The sequence below is a fragment of the Schistocerca nitens genome, chromosome 3, assembly GCF_023898315.1.
Source record: "Schistocerca nitens isolate TAMUIC-IGC-003100 chromosome 3, iqSchNite1.1, whole genome shotgun sequence".
Lineage (NCBI taxonomy): Eukaryota > Metazoa > Arthropoda > Insecta > Orthoptera > Acrididae > Schistocerca > Schistocerca nitens.
In genome coordinates, this window is record NC_064616.1 from 741833582 (window position 1) to 741849903 (window position 16322).

At 41.7% G+C, this 16322-nt stretch overlaps 1 protein-coding gene across 2 annotated transcripts in view; it reads left to right on the forward strand.

Moving 5' to 3' along the window:
• The window catches only part of LOC126249744 (serine proteinase stubble-like), a 241025-nt gene that overhangs the window by 193741 nt on the left and 30962 nt on the right, over positions 1-16322 (forward strand). Inside the window, exons 4-6 of one of the 2 annotated variants that reach the window (XM_049951422.1) lie at positions 12176-12508; positions 13223-13270; positions 14974-15050. In XM_049951422.1, the coding sequence (XP_049807379.1) occupies positions 12176-12508; positions 13223-13270; positions 14974-15050 (458 nt within the window). The remainder of the gene's footprint in view (positions 1-12175; positions 12509-13222; positions 13271-14973; positions 15051-16322) is intronic. The other variant, XM_049951423.1, reaches the window with a different exon arrangement.

Here is a 16322-nt window from a genome sequence, read left to right on the forward strand (position 1 = left end):
TACTTATTGCGTTATTAATATGAGTTTACATAATCTAAAACAATGCGAAACCAGATTGTAAACATCAAAATACTCACAATAATGTCCTTTCACGTCAGTAGGGCCCGTAAACTCTTGTGACGAAATGATCTACACAGTGGTATGACGGCTGTCGTTTACTGGTCTCTGTGGGCAGAGATGTAGGACTATATAGCCAAAGAGTTTCCTGTACTACAGCAGACGCACACAAACGTCTCGAGAGGACGCCAATGCATGAATTCAACTGAATGCTGTTATATGGTTCTAGAAACTGGACGAGACTTTTAAGTTCATCAGGAAGAAAAGGGTTAATTCCCAAGAAGCATAACATGGCACAGAGGTCGAATGGCAGTGGGTGGCCTCCTGAGATGGAGTTTACTTAGTTGTATACACCATGCCTTACATGGTCTGTTATTTCTTTCTTCCACTCAGTATTGCAGTGAACGCTGTAACGAATTGTCTGGGTAGATTACCGCCATTTGGAGAATGGATTCTCAAAACCAGTTATATCCTTATAAGGAGTAATTGTCTTAACTAAATAAAAAAATCCGAGTACGTCGTAAGGGCACCAAGCCCGATTTCAAAATCCGACTCTGACATACAGTTTTAAAGTATGGCGGGTTTCCATGTAGATGGAGTGTTCTTCGAGCAAAACAAGTTCTGAAAGTGTGTTGTGGAAGTACCAGAGCTGCGTGAAGTAAATCAACCAATAGAGATAGGTGTAAACAACACGGTACTTGAATAAGAGAGGCGCTGTCGCATGTTGCAAGTCTTACGTTCCTCCGAGCTAAGAACCAACTTTCTCATCCAGTTGTAGAGGCAACTACAGTTTAATGTGGAATTCAAGTAGCAAGTCGGAATTTTTCACACGCATGCACAACATAAGCGGAGGTGAAAGTCACGTTTAATGACTAAAAAAAATCATAGTACCAACTAGGTGTAGAATTTTGGCAGTAAAATGGTTTTTACAATATGAACATAAGTTTCCACAAAAATGTCACATCAATTATCCATAGGTACTTGAAGCGAAAATGTATTTTTAACAAAATCGCATTATATAATTATATAATGTTAACTGTTTGTTGACTCTACATGTTTGAAGTATTAACTACTCTTTGAATCCGTAGCATATGTTTAAACATAATTAAATTTCAGTGTTTTATTGTCGTTACAGGGATGTGCTTTTACCTGTTAAGAAAATACAGTGGTACATACACTCGTGAAATGTACACTGAAGTTTCAAAAGTCACGGGGTACGTCCTAATATCGTGTCGGATCTCATTATTCCCAGTGTAGTGCAGTAACTCGACGTGGCATGGACTCACCAAGTCGTTGGAAGTCCCCTGCAGAAATACTGAGCCATGCTGCCTCTACAGCCGTCCATTATTCCGAAAGTGTCACCGGTATAGGATTTAGCGCACGAACTGACCTCTCGATATGTCCCATAAATGTTCGATGGGATTCATGTCTGGCGATCTGGGAGGGGGAATCACTCGCTCGAATTGTCCAGAATCTTCTTGAAACCAGTCGCGAACAATTGTGGCCTGGTGACAAGGTGTATCGTCATCCATAAAAATTCCGTCGTTGTTTGGGGACATGAAGTCTGTGGATGGCTGCAGATGGCCTGTAAGTAGCCGAATATAAAACATTGCCAGTCAGCTCAATTGGACCAGAAGGCCCAGTCCATTCCATGTAGACACAGCCCACACCATTATGGAGCCACCACCAGCTTGCACAGTGCCTTGTTGACAACTTGGGTCCATGGCTTCGTAGGGTCTGCGGCACATTCCAACCCTACCATCAGCTCTTACCAACTGAAACTGAGACTCATCTGACCAGGCCACGGTTTTCCAGTCCTCTGGCCTCAAACTGATATGGTCACGAACCCAGGAGAGGCGCTGCAGGCGGCTTCGTGCTGTTAACAAAGGCACTCGCCTCGGTCGTCTGCTGCCATAGGCCATTGACGTCATATTTCGCTGCACGGCGATACGTTCGTCGTACGTTCCACATTGATTTCTGCGGTTATTTCATGGAGTGTTGCTTGTCTATTAGCACTGATAACTCTACGCGAACGCCGCTGCTCTCGGTTGTTAAGTGAAGGCCATTGGCCACTGCGTCGTCGACGGTGAGAGGTAATGCATGAAATTTGGCATTCTCGTCACTCTCTTGACACTGTGGACATCGGAATATTGAATTTCCTAATGATTTCCTAAATTAAGTGTCCCACGCGTCTAGCTCCAACTGTCATTCCGAGGTCGAAGTCTGTTAATTCCCGCCGTGCGGCCATAATCTCACCGGAAACCTTTTCGCATGGATCAGCTGAGTGCAAATGACAGTACCACCAACGCACTGCCCTTTTATACCTTGTGTACGCGATATTAACGCCATCTGTACGTGTGCATATCGCTATACCATGACTTTTGTCACCTTAGTGTGTTGGACGTTATCTTCATATGAGTGCAATGATTTGTAATGCATTACCAATGGTTCTAGTCAGCATTTCGTAAACAGAGAATGGAGATTTATCGCTAGAAAAACATGTAAACAGTAATATTATTGCCAAATGATGATGCCATCACTCAAGATGCAAATACATAACAATACTGGAACAACAATTTTAATCATGTGTCATTAATTCCGAGTGGAAAGCTGCTGCAGTTGCCACCGCTACTAACTAAATGAATTCTGTAGGCCCATGTAAGTGCACAATGTTCAATTTGATGCACAGAAAACGATACAGCCGGCCGAAGTGGCCGTGCGGTTAAAGGCGCTTCAGTCTGGAACCGCAAGACCGCTACGGTTGCAGGTTCGAATCCTGCCTCGGGCATGGATGTTTGTGATGTCCTTAGGTTAGTTAGGTTTAACTAGTTCTAAGTTCTAGGGGACTAATGACCTCAGCAGTTGAGTCCCATAGTGCTCAGAGCCATTTGAACCATTTGAAAACGATACTCATTAAAATTTTTATTCAAAAATTGACGAGTGGCTCAGTGCTCAAGGCTCTTGAAAACAATAAAACGATACATATCTTTTGTAATCTACAATTGCTTTTGATTGAGACTAAACATTTTTGTTGCTGAAATATTAACGATAAAATCTTCTTTTCAGTTGCGTTTCTACTTCGCTGCTGCACATTCCGGAGCACAACCATCATTGTGACTGCAACATGCCAGTAACACGTATCTGAGAATTTCGCTGTTACATGAATTTCAGATGTATAAAAAGCTGCAAATCATCTTACAAATGTGGAAGTTGATATAAGAATGTAAACAACGTTCATTCATCATAACCGAGGTTTGTTAAATGACTGCAACTGTGTCATTCATGATTTAAATAATAAAACACTACATCACTCGGGCTTTTTTTTTTTTCATGCATAGCACGACACTTGCAAATTCACTACTGGCCATTAAAATTGCTACTCCACGAAGATGTGCTACAGACGCTAAATTTAACCGACAGGAAGAAGATGCTGTGATATGCAAATGATTAGCTTTTCAGAGCATTCACACAAGGTTGCCGCCGGTGGCGACACCTACAACGTGCTGACATGAGGAAAGTTTCCAACCGATTTCTCATACGCAACCAGCAGTTGACGGGCGTTGCCTGGCGAAACGTTGTTGTGATGCCTCGTGTAAGGAGGATAAATGCGTACCATCACGTTTCCGACTTTGATAAAGGTCGGATTGTAGCCTATCGCGATTGTGGTTTATCGTATCGCAACATTGCTGATCGCGTTGGTCGAGATCTAATGACTGTTATCAGAATATGGAATCGGTGGGTTCAGGAGGGTAATATGGAACGCTGTGCTGGATCCCAACAGCCTCGTATCACTAGCAGTCGAAATGACAGGATCTTATCCGCATGGCTGTAACGGGTCGTGCAGCCACGTGTCCATCCCTGAGTCAACAAAAAAATGTTCAAATGTGTGTGAAATCTTACGGGACCTAACTGTTAATGTCATCAGTCACTAAGCTTACACACTATTTAACCTAAATTATCCTAAGGAGAAACACACACACCCATGCCCTAGGGAGGACTCGAACCTCCGCCGGGACTGCGGTCCATGACTGCAGCGCCTGAGACAGCTCGGCTACTCCCGCGCGGTCCTTGAGTCAACAGATGGGGACGTTTGCAAGACAACAACCATCTGCACGAACAGTTTGACGACGTTTGCTGCAGCATGGACTATTTGCTCGGAGACCATGGCTGCGGTTACCCTTGACGCTGCATCACAGACAGGAGCACCTGCGATGGTGTACTCAACGACGAACCTGGGTGCACGAATGGCAAAACGTCATTTTTTCGGATGAATCCAGTTTCTGTTTACAGCATCTTGATGGTCGCATTCGTGTTTGGCGACATCGCGGTGAACGCAAATTGGAAGCGTATATTCGTCATCACCATACTGGCGTATCATCCGGCGTGATGGTATGGAGTGCCATTGGTTACACGCCTCGGTCACCTCTTGTTCGCATTGACGTCACTCTGAACAGTCGACGTTACATTTGAGATGTGTTAGGACACGTGGCTCTACCCTTCATTCGATCCCTGCGAAACCCTACATTTCAGCAGGATAATGCACGACCGCATGTTGCAGGTCCTGTACGGGCATCTCTGGATACAGAAAATGTTCGACTGCTGCCCTTGCCAGCACATTCTCCAGATCTCTCACCAGTTGAAAACGTCCGGTCAGTGGTGGCCGAGCAACTGGCTCGTCACAATACGCCAGTCACTACTCTTGATGAACTGTGGTATCGTGTTGAAGCTCAATGGGCAGCTGTACCTGTACACGCCATCCAAGCTCTGTTTGACTCAGTACCCAGGCGTATCAAGGCCGTTATTACGGCCAGAGGTGGTTGTTCTGGGTAATCATTTCTCAGGTTCTATGCACCCAAATTGCGCGAAAATGTAATCACATGTCAGTTCTAGTATAATATATTTGTCCAATGAATACCCGTTTATCATCTGCATTTCTTCTTGTTGTCGCAATTGTAATGGCCAGTAGTTTATTTACATCGGTATTTTAGCTGACGTTTGCGCGCGTGTGTGTTTCTGCTTCTCTGCTGGGCAACAGAAGCAGGACAAGTCACACTCAAACATCAGATAAAATACCACTATAAATATTTGCGCTTGTTAATGATAATTACTTCTCTAAACGTGTCGTGCTATGCATGAAAATAACGTAACTCGCCCGTTGTTTTATTATTTTTATTCATGAAACTTAGTTTATTGTGATGTAATAACAGAAATCAGCAAAATTCTTAGATACGTGTAGTGCCTTTTTGAAATCACAGTGGAGCTCCTTGCCTATCGGCTGAAGGGCTGATGAAGAAACTTATACGCTACTGAAAAGACAGTAGACGGAATTTTAAGCTCTGTTCCCACGCTTGCAGCAAGTAATAATGAAACTAAAGAGGAGCCGCCTTTTTCAAGAACACAATTTTTGTTTTGTTTACTATCCAGGCAGGTTTCACCACCGCTGTGGCTTCCTCTGAGTTGCTTTCCTTTTATTCCTTTTTTTTTAACCCACAATCGAAGTGAGATGTTCTTGAGAATGCGTGAGTCACTGCACACGGCTTAAAAGGCGCTCCGGCGTGAATCACGGCGAAAGCAGGTCGACGAGTACCCCGGCCTTGGGTGGCATCCACGTGGACGGAGGCCCGCCTTAAGGAAGCTGTCTCTCCAACCGCATGCCGGGAGCAGCGCACTCCGCCGGAAGCCGACTCGGCTCACCTGGCGAGGGCATGAACCTGCTCAGTACAGGGCCGGACTTAGCACCTGCGTATCACTAGGCTGAAAGTGTGCTGCGCGACGTTTTGTGATAACTAACCTGTGACATAATATTTGAAAACAATTTCGAATAAAATCCTACAACACAGTATTTACGGTTTGTTATTTAGTTGTATGACTTTAACTGTACAATTTATGATTAAATGAGATTGGAAATGGAAAGAATTTAAATCATTAAGCTATTCAATTCGCTTAGTTGACATTGTTATAACCACTAATTAAAAAAAATTTAAACTCATGTCAGTGCAAAAATCAGCTTTTCAAATCTGAAAATAGCGTATTATAAGTATAAACAAACATGTTTGTTACACAAATGCAAGATGACATGAGGAATGTAACAACCAAGCAGATTTTACTTATATTTAAATTATATGCAATACTTTCCCAAACAATCAGCCTCTACCCCCATAATACAAAGGGGGAGAGGGGTACTTTATGCCCACCTTTTGAATATTGTAGTCTAGTCAGTTGCTTCATATTTCAAAATTTTGAAAAAAATATTTGATGTCATTAATGAATTCTTGTACTACATTCCACAAATGATTTTAGTTTTTCAGTTAACCTTAACCAAAAAATTTACTTATTTGTAACATATGTCAGTTTTGCCCAGTGAATGTCATATTCAACATTTTCAGGGTCATGGCTTTGCTTACCCATCAATATCTCTTCAACAAGTATGTTCTGAGTACATGTAAACACCAATTAACGAAATTTGAATTAAAAAGAAATTCAGAGTGCGAATAAAGAATCGCACCCTTGGTAGTACAAGTTACTGAAAGTGCGTTAGTACCGCTAAGAGTGTGCTAAGAGATATTTTCATGCTGTGGGCTCTACTAAAATATCAGCGCCTCTTTAAAAAGTATATTGTTAATGTAAGTCAACAATAAATAATGAATGTTGTTGTTGTGGTCTTCAGTCCTGAGACTGGTTTGATGCAGCTCTCCATGCTACTCTGTCCTGTGCAAGCTTCTTCATCTCCCAGTACCTACTGCAACCTACATACTTCTGAATCTGTTTAGTGTATTCATCTCTTGGTCTCTCTCTACGATTTTTACCCTTCACGCTGCCCTCCAATACTAAATTGGTGATCCCTTGATGCCTCAGAACATGTCCTACCAACCAATCCCTTCTTCTAGTCAAGTTGTCCCACAAACTTCTCTTCTCCCCAGTCCTATTCAATACCTCCTCATTAGTTATATGATCTACCCATCTAATCTTCAGCAATCTTCTGTAGCACCACATTTCGAAAGCTTCTATTCTCTTCTTGTCCAAACTATTCAGAAACGACTTCCGGACACTTAAATCTATACTCGATGTTAACAAATTTCTCTTCTTCAGAAACGCTTTCCTTGCCATTGCCAGTCTACATTTTATATCCTCTCTACTTCGACCATCATCAGTTATTTTGCTTCCCAAATAGCAAAACTCCTTTACTACTTTAAGTGTCTCATTTCCTAATCTAATTCCCTCAGCATCACCCGACTTAATTCGACTACATTCCATTATCCTCGTTTTGCTTTTGTTGATGTTCATCTTAAACCCTCCTTTCATGACACTGTCCATACCGTTCAACTGCTCTTCTAAGTCCTTTGCTGTCTCTGACAGAATTACAATGTCATCGGCGAACCTGAAAGTTTTTATTTCTTCTCCATGGATTTTAATACCTACTCCGAATTTTTCTTTTCTTTCCTTCACTGCTTGCTCAATATACAGATTGAATAACATCTGGGACAGGCTACAACCCTGTCTCACTCCCTTCCCAACCACTGCTTCCCTTCCCTTTCATATCCCTCGACTCTTATAACTGCCATCTGCTTTCTGTACAAATTGTAAATAGCCTTTCGCTACCTGTATTTTACCCCTGCCACCTTCAGAATTTGAAAGAGAGTATTCCAGTCAACATTGTCAAAAGCTTTCTCTAAGTCTACAAATGCTAGAAACGTAGGTTTGCCTTTCCTTAATCTAGCTTCTAAGATGAGTCGTAGGGTCAGTATTGCCTCACGTGTTCCAATATTTCTACGGAATCCAAACTGATCTTCCCCGAGGTCAGCTTCTACCAGTTTTTCCATTCGTCTGTAGAGAATACGCGTTAGTATTTTGCATCCGTGACTTATTAAACTGATTGTTCGGTAATTTTCACATCTGTCAGCACCTGCTTTCTTTGGGATCGGAATTATTATATTCTTCTTGAAGTCTGAGGGTCTTTCGCCTGTCTCATACATCTTGCTCACCAGATGGTAGAGTTTTGTCAGGACTGGTTCTCCCAAGGCTGTCAGTAGTTCTAATGAAATGTTGTCTACTCCCGGGGCCTTGTTTCGACTCAGGTCTTTCAGTGCTCTGTCAAACTCTTCACGCAGTATCGTATCTCCCATTTCATCTTCATTTACATACTCTTCCATTTCCATAATATTGTCCTCAAGTACATTGCCATTGTATAGACCCTCTATATACTCCCTCCACCTTTCTGCTTTCCCTTCTTTGCTTAGAACTGGGTTTCCATCTGAACTCTTGATATTCATACAAGTCGTTCTCTTTTCTCCAAAGGTCTCTTTAATTTTCCTGTAGGCAGTGTCTATCTTACCCCTAGTGAGACAAGCCTCTACATCCTTACATTTGTCCTCTAGCCATCCCTGCTTAGCCATTTTGTACTTCCTGTCGATCTCGTTTTTGAGACGTTTGTATTCCTTTTTTCCTGCTTCATTTGCTGCATTTTTATATTTTCTCCTTTCATCAATTAAATTCAATATTTCTTCTGTTACCCAAGGATTTCTACTAGCCCTCGTCTTTTTACCTACTAGGTCCTCTGCTGCCTTCACTACTACATCTCTCAAAACTACCCATTCTTCTTCTACTGTATTTCTTTCCCCCATTCCTGTCAACTGTTCCCTTATGCTCTCCCTGAAACTCTGTACAACCTCTGGTTTAGTCAGTTTATCCAGGTCCCATCTCCTTAAATTCCCACCTTTTTGGAATTTCTTCAGTTTTAATCTACAGTTCATAACCAATAGATTGTGGTCAGAGTCTGCATCTGCCCCTGGAAATGTCTTACAATTTAAAACCTGGTTCCTAAATATCTGTCTTACCATCATATACTCTATCTGAAACCTGTCAGTATCTCCAGGCTTCTTCCATGTATACAACCTTCTTTTATGATTCTTGAACCAAGTGTTAGCTATGATTAAGTTGTGCTCTGTGCAAAATTCTACCAGGCGGCCTCCTCTTTCATTTCTTACCCCCAATCCATATTCACCTACTACGTTTCCTTCTCTCCCTTTTCTTACTACCGAATTCCAGTCACCCACGACTATTAAATTTTCGTCTCCCTTCACTATCGGAATAATTTCTTTTATTTCATCATACATTTCTTCAATTTCTTCGTCATCTGCAGAGCTAGTTGGCATACAAACTTGTACTACTGTAGTAGGCGTGGGCTTCGTGTCTATCTTGGCCACAATAATGCGTTCACTATGCTGTTTGTAGTAGCTTACCCGCGCTCCTATTTTTTTTATTCATCATTAAACCTACTCCTGTGTTACCTCTATTTGATTTTGTATTTATAAACCTGTATTCACCTGACCAAAAGTCTTGTTCCTCCTGCCACCGAACTTCACTAATTCCCACTATATCTAACTTTAACCTATCCATTTCCCTTTCTAAATTTTCTAACCTACCTGCCCGATTATGGGATCTGACATTGCACGCTCCTATCCGTAGAACGCCAGTTTTCTTTCTCCTGATAATTTCTCCCATAATAATGAATATCTAAAAAAAAAATTTAGGGTGGACACAAAAAACTTCCAGCCCCCATTGGTTAAACGCGTTATGAAAAACATATTGGTATTGCTCAAGTTAAAACGATAGTTTCGAATAACGGTATTGGCTACCTGGTTTAAACCTAACCTTAAAATTATTTTCATAACTTATTTGTCTAATACCACTTTCAAGACTGAGCGAAGTTTGAAATTCCCATTGAAACCCCTAATATGGGGTGCGTCCACCCTTCGTCATTATGACGGGTTGAACACTGCTGGGGCCACTTTCTGTGAGGTGTCTGAACTAGGGGAGAAATGGTAGCCCATTCTTCCTGATGAGACGAAACCAGAGAACTAGTGGTGTTGGACACTCTCCAGACAGAACATGCCGTTAACCCCACTTTCCACGAGCCTACGATTTTAATAATAATGAGAATAAAATATGGTGACTTAATGTAATAATAATAATAATAATAATAATAATTTGTTTACATGATTGCTTAATGCATCTGTTGAGCATAACTTCAAAGGAACTGAAACAAAGAGAAACACAATATTTGAAAACAATTCGTCCAAAAATTTAAGAACCACTTGTGTCATGCCATTGATTTAAGGACCATAATATTAACAAACTCTCAAAACACAGTCATTTCCAGCTACATTCGGGAATATGGACTTTCTGGTTCTTCTTTTTTCGTTGGGGAGTGTCTTTTCCTCGGTCTCTTCCCTGTGGACACATAAGCCGTGTAAGAATTGTTGGTGACAGCACTCACACTCTGCCTGTGCATGTTCCTCTTTACTTGACTGGAGCGGTACCAGTCAAACCTCAAGTCTATCCATGTGGGCTGGGCCTCAGGCAAACAACTGTAAAGTAACGTGTGATAAACGTAGCTTGTATTTCTAAAGGTACTTTGCATTTTGGAGGCTCGAAGTTTTTATTTTATCTTAATCTCCGAACTGTAGCTGACAAATGTGGAAATTAATATACGTAAAAATATAAACAGTTTTAGTAAAATGATTTCTTCGTTGGTTCCGCACCTTGACACTGCATCTCGATCACTAGTCCGAAGAACGTGAACACCAGGAAGTTGGTCCACCTCTCCCCATACGACTATCACTGAACCTGTTAGTTGCAAGCCAATCGGCATTAACACTGATGTTAGGAATTCAGTCGTGAAGGAAGTAATGTTTCTCCACATGACGATGAATGTGATACTCCCAACAAATATTTATTTCTGTCTTTAGTCCTACATATTTAAAATCTTGACTTCGCTGATGAGTTGAGATGAAATTTTACTTTAAAGCAGGTTCTGTGTCAGAAGCTGTGTACACTTTTCTCTTCAATTAAGTAACAGTCCGTCCACATCTTTCATACAGGTGCTTGTATTGTCTGCAAATGTATATATATATATATATATATATATATATATATATATATATATATATATATATATATATATATATATATGAAGTCATTAATACATATTAACAGAAACTGTGAACCTAGAACAGAATTCTGTCGCGCACGTTGCTTCACAGCATCCCATGGTTTCGTGGGCAGTTCAAACTAATTTAGACATCATGTTCATATAAACAGCAACTTGCAGTTTTTATGCATTGTGGTGCACATCTGTATACAAACTCAAAAATTACATTAGAAAATAAGATAAATGAGACTGTAGGGAAATCGTCAAGCGTGAATGGCGTTTGTCAACATCTCAAATAAGGACTTAGGGCTTCGAATCTGCTGTGAACAAGTCCATCTCACTATGGAATTGAAGACTAATTATGTGCAAGCGACTGGTTACAACCGAATTTGGCCACGGTGACATGATACCGATTGGTGCGGCGCAGCTAGCGCCACATGTCCCGGAGTTCGTGCAAGCAGCATGCCTCGTCCTCTAGGAGAGCAGGCATGTTAGTAGAGCGATTTGAAATTTCCGTGGAACTTTTTCTAGAATTAACTGCGGGCTTCGGAATAGTCGAACAAGGCGGAATCAGTGTAATAAGCCTCTCTCACCGTGTATGGGTCCTTCCACAACCTCGTCTAAGCCCCTCCACACTGTCTCCACAGTGCAGTGGCATCGTTTCTTCGTGACTGATCGTGAAATATTCTTCTCCCTCCAGTCGTGGATGCAATAAGTGATGTCTTCTTCATCTAAAGTTTTTTCGTCGTTACTCTTTCTTGCCACTGTGGTTCTGCCAACATCGGCTGCAGACAGACAAAAGACCGCATTGTGTGAGTGGACTTGATATGTGACCACATCGAGCATTTTTCAAGGAACAGTTTCTTCTCATTGTCCACTAGCTAGCTTGCATCAAAAGGTTCAAATGCTTGCTGGTGGCCATTCTCTGAGAATGGCTAAGATAAAGCTCGCGGTTGTGATCCCAGACGATGGTGTTTTGTTTACGTCCTTGTAAGGCAACATCTGGTCCCTAGCAGAATCTCATCTGCTCCACAGAGTTAGCTCCACTGGCTGGTTTGGATGTGTGTTTGTGGTTTAATTGCAGCACGATTTGGCGGTGACTTCTGTACTCAACTGGAAGTGTTATGGGTTATGATGTAGTGTCCCATGACGATACAATCCATTAAAAAGTGTGTACGTTTGTACCAGCAGCGAGCCAGGCAGGTCCTGACGAGGCGACGACGAGTGCGGGCTGGGTGGAGGTGTCGCTGTCGCAGCCTGAGGCGAGCACCACCTCCAGCACTGCCACCACCACCACCACCACCAGCACCGCCACCACCACAACCACCAGCGCCAGCACCACTGCGGCACCAGATACGCTCGCCACCACCACAACCCCCACTTCCACCTCTGCATCCACCTCTTCTACCGCTACCCCCAGCACAAGCACAACCACCACCACCACCACCACCACCACCACTACTACACCCAGCACCACCATCCCGACCACAACGCCAGCTGCCCCTACTGTGACCACTCCAGGTACTTTAAACACAGCACATATGTTATTTCGTGATTTTCAGTTTTAACCAATTGTCTGATTTAGTTGCTTTTTCCCTATGTTTTTCATACATGTTTCTCCTTCAGTCCATTAAAAAATATTTCCCAGCACTTCTTCCATCTACACCGACTGCATTTTAGAAATGTCTTTCTATCACAAATATCAGTTTTCTGATCTGCCACTCATGATTAAGTATTAGCTTCCGAATGTGCAACCTACTAAAAACTGATAGGTAAACTGAAGGTGCACCAGCCCAGGGCCCAATGTGGTTACAAGTGTGCTCTGTTGCAGGGCCTCTGCGTTTTTTGAATATTTTTGTACATGTTTCACAGCTTTCATCTGAGCCTTTATTTTCCTACTGTTATATACGTTTTGTCACATAAGTGAAGCAAACAAGAACATGGTACTGACAATCTAAAGTTTTCTGGATGTAATAGTATGTTGGATGATTTACATACCCCAAAGAGTATTACAACTGTCTTACTGGAGATAACACGTTATGTATTATGATTAAATAAAATAGATCCTTATTCAAATATCAAATAGTATGGTTCACTGATTCTAGCTGATGGAAATATTACAATAATTTTTATTTTGTAAGCAGTTTTTACTTCTTGACAGTTTCAATTTTATATGATTTTGAAATGTTTCTTCCTGAAAATACACAGTAATAAATTGTGACAATTTGTTTTCAGGGATTGATGAGATTCTTGCAAATCTTAGCAACGCCGATTACAGAGAAGGTAAGCTGATGCCAACTGAAGATTTACATTCTTGAAGAAGTGATGTCGTTCTTTGAAGAAACTGTTTGTAACGTTGATGAAAAGCTTGTGTTAATGATCTAAATGGTACTCACTATAGTAATTAACATAAACATTAATGACAATAGAACAATATTACAGAGTTCACCTAGAAATAAAATAACGGTCAATAAAATATGACCAGCTAAATTACTATTATAATTACCTGATATTGACAGTGTTGCCCGAGACGATCTTTAAATATAGTGTACACTTCTTTTGGAGGACTTTTTATTTGCCAAGATTGTAAAGAAGGATAGAATGATTACTAGTCTCGACCAGTTAAATGGCCGTCTTCAGTTCACATAATTGAAAGCAGTGTCTACATCAGCTATTAAAGCGAGACGTTCTCTCAGAGTCAAGTTTAAAATTCCAAACTCAAAAATTGTGGTTGCTATTAAAGCGAGACGTTCTCTCAGAGTCAAGTTTAAAATTCCAAACTCAAAAATTGTGGTTGCAATATGTATACGCTACCCACGATTGCATTGTGCGGTGTAACAGACATATTATAATGATACGAGGCAACATTGGGAGTCTGCCCATTTCTGTCAGCTAACTAGCTTATTCCGATATTTTCAGCACATAAGATGGCTCCATCTGTTGCCTCACTTCATTATGATGTATCTGTTACGCCACACAGTACAATGGTGCAGACCGTATATATATTGTAGCTACAGTTTTTGAGTTTGAAATTGTAAACATGATTGTGACAAAGTTTCTCGCTTTAATAACCCTTGCAGACACTGCTTTCTATTATATGATCTGAATATGGCCATTTAAATGGTCGAAACTGGTGAAACTAAGTCTTTAATTATTTTTATCACTTAAACGCTGACACACAGAATTTTCCCCGACAGACAACTCAAACTTAATCTATTCATTTATTACCCACAATATACAAACCCAACATAATCTGACTGCTATACTGTAACAACATGACTTCTAATAATTGACAGAAAAGAATGGCCCTGAATTGCAAGAAATCTTAACAATAATAAAAATCCCAAAAACATTAAATTGAAGACATATGAAACTACCTCCAACACTGTTAATTGCCTAAACTCATTTCAGTCACCTCACAGAAAATCTTCAGAAAGGAACTACAGCCAGCTAAATAAAAAGATTCTAACTACTATAGACTCTAACTACTAGGAGGCATATGGTTAGCAAAAGAAAGATTTTGTTGAAGAGCAAATAATGTGTTAAGAAAATTTTACCTTATTATTCATTTAACATCCAGATCCAAAAATTATATAGTTGTCAATAATTCCACTGGCCAGACATTACCAATCAAAGATACGTCATCATACATTTCCTTGCGTCTCACTTTGCAATGCATGTCCTACCAACACAGAGTCTCCACTAAGAAAAAACATGTTCATAGACTTCTCTATCCACTCGCTAACTGCTATTCCGTCCAACCACAGAACCTCTTGCCGAGGGCGCAGAGCGCTGTCAGCGATATTAACACAATCTATGGCGCTGCCAACATACAAACAGGCTACTTACACTAGTAATCGTTATATCTTTCCTTGCGGCCTGGGCAAATACACAGTTTTCCAAAAGAAGATTGCAACAATAAATTGCTGTTGATGAATAGACTGTAGGCTCCAGGATGTAAGGTGATTGTGGTGGTGGTGTTTCAGTATGCGGGCGGCGCCTGGTGCCAGACGCGAGGATCGTGGGCGGCCAGAAGGCATCCTTCGGGAAGTGGCCTTGGCAGGTAAGGAATCTCGTAATTAGCCCACTGTTTCTGCATGTGATACCAGCCGCACCACAAGTGCTCCTGCACTCTCTTCCGTTTTCTCCCATTAAAGAGATACAACTGCATGTAAAACTGACAGAAAAGTGAAAATATTTATTGAGTCCAAAAGTATTACTCCCAAAAATGCAATGAATACAAGCATTTTTTTTTCTAGTACTGAAAAGTCTGTTACTTGAACGGTTACGTGTTACACCGACTGATAGCCTTTAATTTACATCTGGTCTATAAAGCGGAAGCCACATTACGATATGGGGCGAAGGGTACTCCTGGTACCATTCTCTCCCCCGCCCCCTCCGGCCCACCAGTTCAATTTGCGAATGGCTCGTGGGAACAATGATTGTTGGTAAACTTTTGTAAAAGCTCTAATTTCTCTGATTTTCTCATTTGATTATTTCGTTAGAGGTATGTGGCAGGAAGTGACCCGCCAGCGTAGCCGAGAGCGCTAACGCGCTGCTTCCTGGACTCGGGTAGGCGCGCCGGCCCCGGATCGAATCCGCCCGGCGGAACGACGAGGGCCGATCTGCCGGCCAGCCTGGATGTGGTTTTAGGCGGTTTTCCACATCTCGCTCGGTGAATACCGGGCTGGTCCCCATGTTCCGCCTCAGTTACACGGCTCGCAGACATGTAAACACTTTCGCACTATTCCACGGATTACACTCGACGCAGACAGTTGTGGTACACTAATTACGTCCCGGGGGGTATGGGGTGGCGGCAGGAAGGGCATCCGACCACCCTTTAAACATTAACATGCCAAATCCGATTAACGATGACTGACCCTGCGTGACAAGGCTCAAGCGATAGAATAGTATGTGGCAGGAAGTAATTTGTTGCCCGGGTCTTCCTGGAACGTATGCTCTTTCAATTTCTCCGTGATGCACAATGCTTCTCTTATGGCATCTGCCACTCGAGTTCATTGAAAATCTCCGTATCACTCTCTTCCCGACTGAACGATTTCGTGACGAAGCGTGCGACTTTTCGTTGAATCTACGATGTCTCTTCTATTAACCCAATATGGTAAGGGTCCCAGACTGATGAGAAATACTGAATAATCGGTCTTAAACAGTGTTTTGTAAGCCTCTTCTTTCGTCGGTTAATTACTTTTCTTTAAGGCACTTCCAACGAATCTTTCCCACAGTTTGTTTTATGCCTATTTATTGTCTCAGTAGTTTGCATAGTTGTGCAGTACGGTGCACAGGTACGTGCGTTTACACTTCCATTATGTGAGAAGTG